Source organism: Vanessa atalanta, chromosome 24 (genome assembly GCF_905147765.1).
Source record: "Vanessa atalanta chromosome 24, ilVanAtal1.2, whole genome shotgun sequence".
NCBI lineage: Eukaryota > Metazoa > Arthropoda > Insecta > Lepidoptera > Nymphalidae > Vanessa > Vanessa atalanta.
The window spans coordinates 1,466,267-1,475,052 of record NC_061894.1 but is presented as its reverse complement, the minus strand read 5'-3'; the positions used below and the strand labels follow the sequence as shown (position 1 = coordinate 1,475,052).

General features: G+C 31.2%; 1 protein-coding gene across 1 annotated transcript; it reads left to right on the top strand.

Moving 5' to 3' along the window:
* Window positions 1-1,563: 1,563 nt before the first annotated feature.
* LOC125073484 lies at window positions 1,564-6,562 on the top strand. Its single transcript, XM_047684333.1, has 2 exons — window positions 1,564-1,639; window positions 4,850-6,562. The coding sequence occupies exons 1-2, from the start codon at window positions 1,564-1,566 to the stop codon at window positions 6,397-6,399; spliced, it is 1,626 nt and encodes a 541-aa protein (XP_047540289.1). The 3' UTR covers window positions 6,400-6,562.
* The last annotated feature ends 2,224 nt before the right edge of the window (window positions 6,563-8,786 follow it).

Below are 8,786 nucleotides of genomic sequence, written 5' to 3'. Positions count from 1 at the left end.
GTTCAAACAGCCTCGTCTTAAGCACAACAGGCGCCTGGGTCTAAGCGGTGATCTGGCTAATAAAAAATCTTTTTAAGGGACCTTCTAGCGCTCTCTCTTTTAACTAACATGACCGTATTTTTAGATATTGAAAAAGAGTAACTACTGAATTTCTTGCCGGTTCTTCTCGGTAGAATCTACATTCCGAATCGTTGGTAGCTTTACTTTGAATAGTTTGTTAAATGACGATTCAAAAGTGCTTGTAAAAGCCTACTTGAATTAAGTATATTTTAGTTTTGATTTTTTTTTGCTCACTAATGTTCCATACAAACTTATGTTAGAATATAAGCTACTAATTTAAGAAGTCCTTATATTTAATTAAGAAGAGGAAGACAAAAACTAGCTACTATGTCAAGGATCAATTAACATACAGCTGCGATACGGGCCATTGTTCCTAAGCGATAAATCAACCTCTGGGAATCGAACTCGCGACCACAATGCACAATTGCTTAAGACTAAGACAATGTAACATCATTGGTTTGTTAATTTTGAAATTTTATTCAAATTAGACGTTTCTAATAAAACTGAATTGATAAAGATATAGTTATATGTTGTTAATTATAAATAGGTGTATGTTAATTAAATAGGTTCGATTGATAAAATCGACATTTTACAAGATTATATTAAATGTCAAGTACCTACAAGTATACGTTCGTTAACGTTTTTCAAAACCGATATGGGGAACCTTCTAGAAAAGAGCGTACTCCTTCCTTAAAGGCCGGCAACGCATCTGCAAGCCCCCCGGTGTTGCAGATGTCCATGGGCGATGGTAATCACTTTCCACCAGGTGAAGCTCCTGCTCGTTTGCCAACTATGACATAAAAAAATAAATAAAAAAATAATAACAATAACAGAGATCAGGAATCCGGAAAATACTTTGATAATATAATTAGTTATAGAATAAGCCAACATAAACTGTAAATGAAAAACGAATATACATAGTAGATTCTTGTATTTCTCAGCCAGATAGCCAGTAAGGTATTCTGTAATAAGAAAATCGAAACTCGCTGAAGAATAAAAGCGCGTAATGTCAGAATGTGATATGCGACATTGACTATAATAATTACAAAATTTATTATATACAATACAAGTATCAAAATGGCGTATCGCCGTACATCGGTTGTCAAATGATGTGTGAGATTCGAAGGAACAAAGTCGCGCTCCAGGAAACTTTGCGTACATAGAACACGCGCACATGGAACGAAAAGAGGGACAAACATACACTTATTTATAATATAATATATGTTAAATTTGAAGCGAATCTTCACTCAGCAGTTAATATTTCCTGAAATGTTACTTAATAAAGTTAAAGCTACGTTTATTTTAAAATCGACCGATTGACATAATATGTTTCATTTATAAAAGTCTAATCATAACATATCATCAAAAATGTACTAAAAAACATGTTGATATTTAATTTTAATATATTATCTGTTTAATTAAAGCATCAATGGCTTCGAATCATGCGTGCTCATTACTAAAGCGAAACTCAAGATTTAATAAATTTGTTATATTTATTTTCAGATGTACGGGTGGAGTTTGCTAGCGCTGACAGCGCTTGTCGTGTTCACAAATGCAATCGACACTTCTTCACGGTTTCGTAAGTAATAATTTAACAAAAACTTAAAGCATTTTTAATAGTTTTTAATATTTAAAAATTTAAATCAATGTAAAGATGTGTTTAAATTATTTTTTATTATAACGAATTTATTGTATTATTATCTAATTAAAAAAAAAAGAACAGGTTTTATTTTTAAATTAAGAATTAGTAAGTCAGCTTCTTTAGCCACATTATTAAATAAAAAAAAATAAAAAATTGACAAATGATTTGAGTTTTGACTGACTGACCTCTTCTACAACGACAATTCTATTACAGTTTTAATCTAATTACAATTGTTGCTTATTGTTGAAGCTTATCGTTTAACAACGATCGTTAAACAGCTTACAAGTAATTAATATTTAAAAACAATCACTGAAACCAAGGAGATTGAATACTTATTCAATTTAACGTAAAATAAATTTAGTTTTATGTTATCATCATTTATTCTTATGTATTTATTTCGAATAGTGGATTCATGATTATTAGTTCTTTGACAAATATCGTAGTGCTGTCTGTTTTATAATATGTCTTGTCGGGAATAAGATTAACATAAGAAGCTTCTTAATATTAAGTCCTTAAATTTGTACAATTACGAATTAAAAATGTACTGCGTAAATCTTGACTCTCTGGGCAAAAAAAACGAACCAGCCCTCACCAGTGGAGGCAAATAAGAAAAATATTTACTCTCACGGCACAAATAAAAGTCAAAATAAAAAAATATTTATTATTAAACAATTACAACATTACTATTCTCTACACATGTAACACGTAATTGAAAACATTTCGAAAATTCGATGTTTGTTAAATGAACTTAGTAATCATGAAACGTTTATAGCTATCTCGTTCTAACCTTAAATGTGGAAAAGGGACAAATGTTAGTTTAAGTTAATTTGTACATATATAATATATTACACTTATTTAATGTTAACATTTTTACAGAACCGAAAAAGCCTAGGATCGGTACGTAAACACGATACACTATGGTGTAGTGGATTTAAAAACAGTGTAAAACGAGACTTGTAATTTTGTTTTAAAAAATATATTAAATTCTCTGACGCAAAATCTATTCTAAATTTAAATTTTGTTTAATTCAATTCAATCATGATAATACGTATTTATAGCTTATTTCAAGCGAAGAAGGAACAAAGATAAACCAACCTTAGGTTTACTGCGGATGAGCATGTAGTATCAATGAGTGCTTGTACCTAATGTACAAACATTTATTCATCAATAAAACATTTTCTCATCTTCATCATCTTCACCTCAGGAATATTGTTGTATTATAAATACCATTCCTAAGAACTACTTCGTTTATATAATTCAAAAAAATTCGCCGACATTCAAAACGTCATGTCTTAACAAATCCATAATTAATACAACAGATTATCTAAGATCATGACCAATTAATATCACGTGAATTCAATAATAATGGTGTTTATTTGTCTTTGTCCTTCTGTGATTGGAATAGGCATCACAATGTAATTCTATTCACAGCGGTAACGGCTTTTGTACGTCTACTTATATATTTATGTGACTATTTGATATCATCACGTAATGTTTCATTTGAATACGATTTAATATAAAAAAAAATGACATATGATATAACAATTTTTGTTATAATTCAGGTTACGAGTCTTGTTTTCATATATACTTATGCTTATTTACACGCAACGAAAAAATATACTATGCGATGCGAAATTCAACGCTTTCCAAATGTAAATGAGATGAGTAACTTACTAAATTTCAGTTGTCAAGATATGCAGACTAACCAAAATAAGATTAACTAAGAAACTAAATACTTAACGCTCATTGGTCGCCTATTACGTCATCAGCTTTCATCGACCAATGACTATGTAGATTACAGTCAAGTTAATCCGATTTTGATTAGCCATTGCAAAAACTGGATTTAATTCATACATATTGCTTTTACATTTTGCGATTTTGTAGTTAAGGGTTCTATGAGTCTTTATAAATATTTTAATAGAATCTACTTTAACATTTTCAAGTTTTAAAAACTGCATGATGAAATGACTTCGACTTTAACCAATAACAATGTGTCTTCAAAGTGAGGTCTACTTAACCATACAGGGCCTAAATTCTACTAAGAAATTGACAGCGTATCGCAATCGAATCGAAAAATAATCATTCAGACGTTTTCTATTCTACAAACGCAACGCTCTAGTTGTATTTCGATTAAAGTTCGATTGGAATATAATCTGGATCGTATCGTAATCGATATGAATAAAGTTAATCAGTTACGATTAAGCTGAATTGATTTTTTGTGAGGAAAAGTCGAAATTGGAAATCTGGATCGGAATAGTAGAATTAGCCCCGAGATTATACAATAAGGTAGACTAACAGTTTCTCTGTCAACTAACAGAACATAATGAGTTGAATTTTTATATTCAGCTCAATTTTTCTTGTACACTTCCGTCTTAATTTTTCCTTGTGTTTTACACATTTCTAGTTTTTCTACTTTTAATTTTCCTATTTATAGTAAAGATGATCTCCTTTTACTTCTAACGTCCCTAATATGTGCGTTGAAACTAATTATAAATAGATCTTATGAAACTTAACTTAGGTTTTATCTATCTTTCATCATTAACCTTCGTTTCTTATCCTTCTACTGTTTACATAACTATGAATATGAAATTCTAATTTAACCATATTGTCTTCTCTCATAAATGAGAATAATCCGGTGATGGAATTGGAATCATAAGATCTTCTTGGATATTTCCACTGATAATCGAGTGGTTTCCAGCTGAATATCAACCAGGACAAGCTGCGGATAGCGATGAAATGGTCAACAATCTCCTGCAATGGATCCAAGGTTTATACCAGCAGAAGAATAGGAAAGGTCCGTTTTTAGCAAATTTCAGAAGACCATAGACTATGACAATGACACTCGTGTGATATACAAATAATTTGACGTAAAAGGCATCAAAATATTATAGGGTCATATCATACTGTTAACCTTCTCTTCAAAAGAGAGAGGAGGCCCAGGAGGATTATATAATTATTGACTGAAAATTTTATTTCGATATTTAAGATGTTTGTTGTATGAAGTAGATATTTTTCGAAACACAAAAATCCAAAAGTCACGCTTATCACGCTGGTTACGAGAGTTCACAAAACACTGATTCACAACATGCACATTTGTTAAATTGTATTTTATAGTTTAAATATTTAAATATTATTTAATATTTCCAGCACGACAATACTTTGGGGGCAAACCAGAGAGACCGAGGCCATTCGAACCTGCATCTTATCTACCTCCAACTGGTTACCCTCCATCAGGAAATCGCCCGACACCTTCTTATAGTGAGGGTCCATCTCCTTCCAGTCCAAACTATCAACCTAGCTCGCCTTTCTTATCAAGTCAACCAGAGCAACCATCATCAGAGCCAAGCCAACCGCCGTACCAGCCAAGTGAACCGGGCTATCAACCTAGTCAGCCAACCTCACCACCTTATCAACCAAGCGAACCATCCCAATATCCGTATAAACCATCAGAGCCTTCTCAGCCTAGTCAACCAACCCAATCTCCATACGATTCAAGCAAACCTTCTCAGCCAGATTACCAACCTAGTCAACCTTCCAAGCCTAATAATGAAGTAACTTCGTCGTATCAACCTACTCAGCCTAATTTCCCTACGCAACAGCCTGAAAATCCTGACAATGGCAACATCGGAACCCCACCATCACAACTTCCTTCTGGGCCAGATGACGATGACCGTCACCCACCACATATTCACGATATAACAGTTGCCTGCGGCAAGCAAATGATGACCATTAATATAGAATTCAACAAAGCCTATAATGGTATTATATATTCTCAAGACCATTTCAAAGACTCTGATTGTGTTTACGTGAGAGAAAACTCCAATCAAATTAAATACTCCTTTACTGTCAACCTTGACAAATGTGGTACAAAATTCTTCAGTGATTTCGAAAATGAAGGTCAAGCTTACTTGGAGAATATTTTAGTTCTTCAAAACGAACCTGGTATACAGGAAGTCTGGGATCATATCCGTCGAGTCCGATGTCTCTGGGAAGGAAACTTAACAAAGCAGCTAGTATCATCACTTAGTGTCGGCATGCTCAATCAAATTACAAGTAACTTCAGCGGTGACACTGCCATGGCTCGTTTGGATATTCAAACAGGAAAAGGACCGTTCGCACCTGAAGCTAATGGCTTAATCAAAATCGGTGAAATAATGACATTAGTAGTATCTGTTACCGGGGATCCAGGTTTCGATATTTTAGTAAGAGAGTGCATAGCTAGAGATTCTGGAAACAATCACGTCGTACCATTGACCGATTCTAACGGCTGCGTACTCAAGCCGAAACTCTTCGGATCATTCCAGAAGACAAGAGAAACGGGTAATACAGGGGCTTCCATCATAGCTTACGCCTATTTTAACGCATTCAAGTTTCCTGATGAAATGGATTTGATAATCCAATGCGAAGTTGAACTATGTAAGACTGATTGCGAAGTCTGCCCGAACCCTGGAAGCACAGAGCCGAGGAGGAAAAGACGTGATATTATCCACGTTGGTAATAGAACCTATGAACCAGTTACGACTATCGAAAAAGGTCTGAGAGTGGTCTTTGCTGAAGACCTCCCACATGAGACCGGTATATGCATTTCGTCCACAGCCGCGTTATGGGGTGGATTTCTAGTTTTAGCTGGGTCATTAATAAGTAGTTTAGCTGTCTCTTTCTGCTGGCACAGATCGCATGCATCCTTTAAATTTTGATAAACAATTAATTTATGCTTATTTATTAAGTACTAAAGTTATTTTTAATAATTGCATTCCTAAGGTTATTGTATAGGACTTTAATTGAGTAATAAAGAAAACCCTATTTTTTCAATATCCGTTCAAAAATGATGATTTATTTGGACACATTAATATTTTCTCAAATTCAGTATTAATTAAATACAATCGAACAATCTTATTAATGATCTTTTAAACAAAGATCTTTGCTACAATTTCTTAAAAAAATAATTGCGAAGAAGAACAAACTTATGATATATTTAAGGGAACAATATAATCTTCATAGCAATATCGATTGTACAATTGTCTTTATAATCCTATGGATATATCTAGTTTAGTATTATGTATGTTATAATTATAATAATTTATATGAAAGATATATAAATCGTATAAATAATAATAGAACATCAATCAATGAATATATCCTAATTGGATTTGGTAACTGAAATGATTATTTATATTATTTTTGTAAATATTATATTGTTTATAGAAATTAATTAAAATAAATAATAAAATATAACATTTTATTTATTCTATGTTCCCATTATATCTCGTATACACTGATAATAAAATTATATTTATTGACACGCTCTAATACACAATTTATTGTTTATGTTGTGCTGCTAGACTACACTACATGTTTTTTCAAAAATACTTTCTTTTTTTTTTTAATAATTACAAAAGGCTTGACGACATACATGTACAATTCGATGATAAATTAAATATTAAACAAACAAAATATTGTTATCTTAAATAATATTTAAATTCTTTCTTTTTAATTATCTAGAACTTAATTTGTGTTCCGCAATGTTGGAAAGCATTTAAGCAAACATTAAACGATAGTGATATTTCTGTCACGATACATTTACAAAATATGTTTATTTACAATAACATTGATTATTATAATAGAATAATAACAAATTTTAAAGTAGCCTTTGAAGATAAACTGGTAACACCAAAATTAATGTCAAAAATTTTATACAGATAAAAGAGCCTACACAATTAATATTTGCGAATGTTCACAAGATAATTGACTCATACTGATTCTAATTTCTAAACCGAAAATTTAAACTGTCAATGTCAAAAGTTAACTGTCAACGTTAAATGTTATTTTAGAATTCTGGCATTTCTTAGGAAATTATAAATTCCTTTTTCTATTGTTTCGAATTGATTATAAAATTTATAATTAGAATATCAAAAATAACTGTATCGTAGATCTTGGAATGCAAGCTTTGCTTAAGGATATGTTTAAAAACTTACAAGACGTCAATACACATACATGTAAACAGTTTTACTGTAAATGATAACATAAATTATTTGGACAGTAAATTATTTTATGATATATATAATTATGCCACGTATGCAAATCCTGCGCGGCTGGTACCGACAGCAAAATACGTTTATATTTTACAAAGAAAGTCTCAATAAATATTTGTGTATAATTTTCATAATATGAATAATGAGGTCGCTTACAATTAGTGTCAGACCGAAGGTCAATTTTTGGCAGAAGAATTCTTTCGGAACAATTCATAATTTAATTGATGCCATTTTGAATCGTTTAGAAATTTGTTGTATATGCAAAGCACTTAATAATTAGAAATTATATATTTAAATAATAACAAAAAATAAATAAAAAAAACATTACTTAATCTAAATCTTATAAAAAAATAATGATTAAAACAACAATGACTGCGATTATCTCCCAAATAAGAGTACCATTCAGCACAGATTTTTAATTGTACCCTTTGTAGTTGTATCGGACTATGAATGTGTCTATACAGACAGCTCCCGTCATACTACGACGTAAGATAAATAAACATAATTAGTAATAATAATATCATATACAATAATAATACTAATATTTAACAGTACCGCAATACAACAAATTTAAATTAATGAAAATTTATCTCTCTGCAAAATAATTTCGTCTTCGTAAGACAATATATTTTTTTAGTTTTTATATAAAATTGTAAAGTTTTCGCCAATTCATTTTTAGTTAAAGATATGGTCGTACTAACCGTACTAATCGCCTGGCAGGCGTTGTCATATTCATCGATATAAAATATACCCATGATTATATTTTTTAATAATAGTTTGAAAGCATTTATCTGCTAACTGTACATTTTGGAGTAATTATATTTACATAAAGATGAAATGACACTATCAGAAAACTATTTGCTGTTAGATATCGTTCACAACACGCGTAAAGTAGGCGACACGGATAAATTTAAATTATTTACAATGAACCTTATTTTATTAGCTATAAAGGTTAGAATGCTCTATCAGATACGAGTTCTTCTATAATATGACATTTGTTAAGGGGTGAACGATAGGAGCAATGAATTAAACAAGATAATGTCGATTCGTTA

What these genes read in the sequence shown, in the direction of transcription:
- LOC125073484 (XM_047684333.1), top strand. Translation starts at nt 1,564, where the DNA reads ATGTACGGGTGGAGTTTGCTAGCGCTGACAGCGCTTGTCGTGTTCACA. An exon ending in CGACACTTCTTCACGGTTTC is followed by an intron (nt 1,640 to 4,849) that starts GTAAGTAATAAT and finishes TAATATTTCCAG; the next exon opens with CACGACAATACTTTGGGGGC.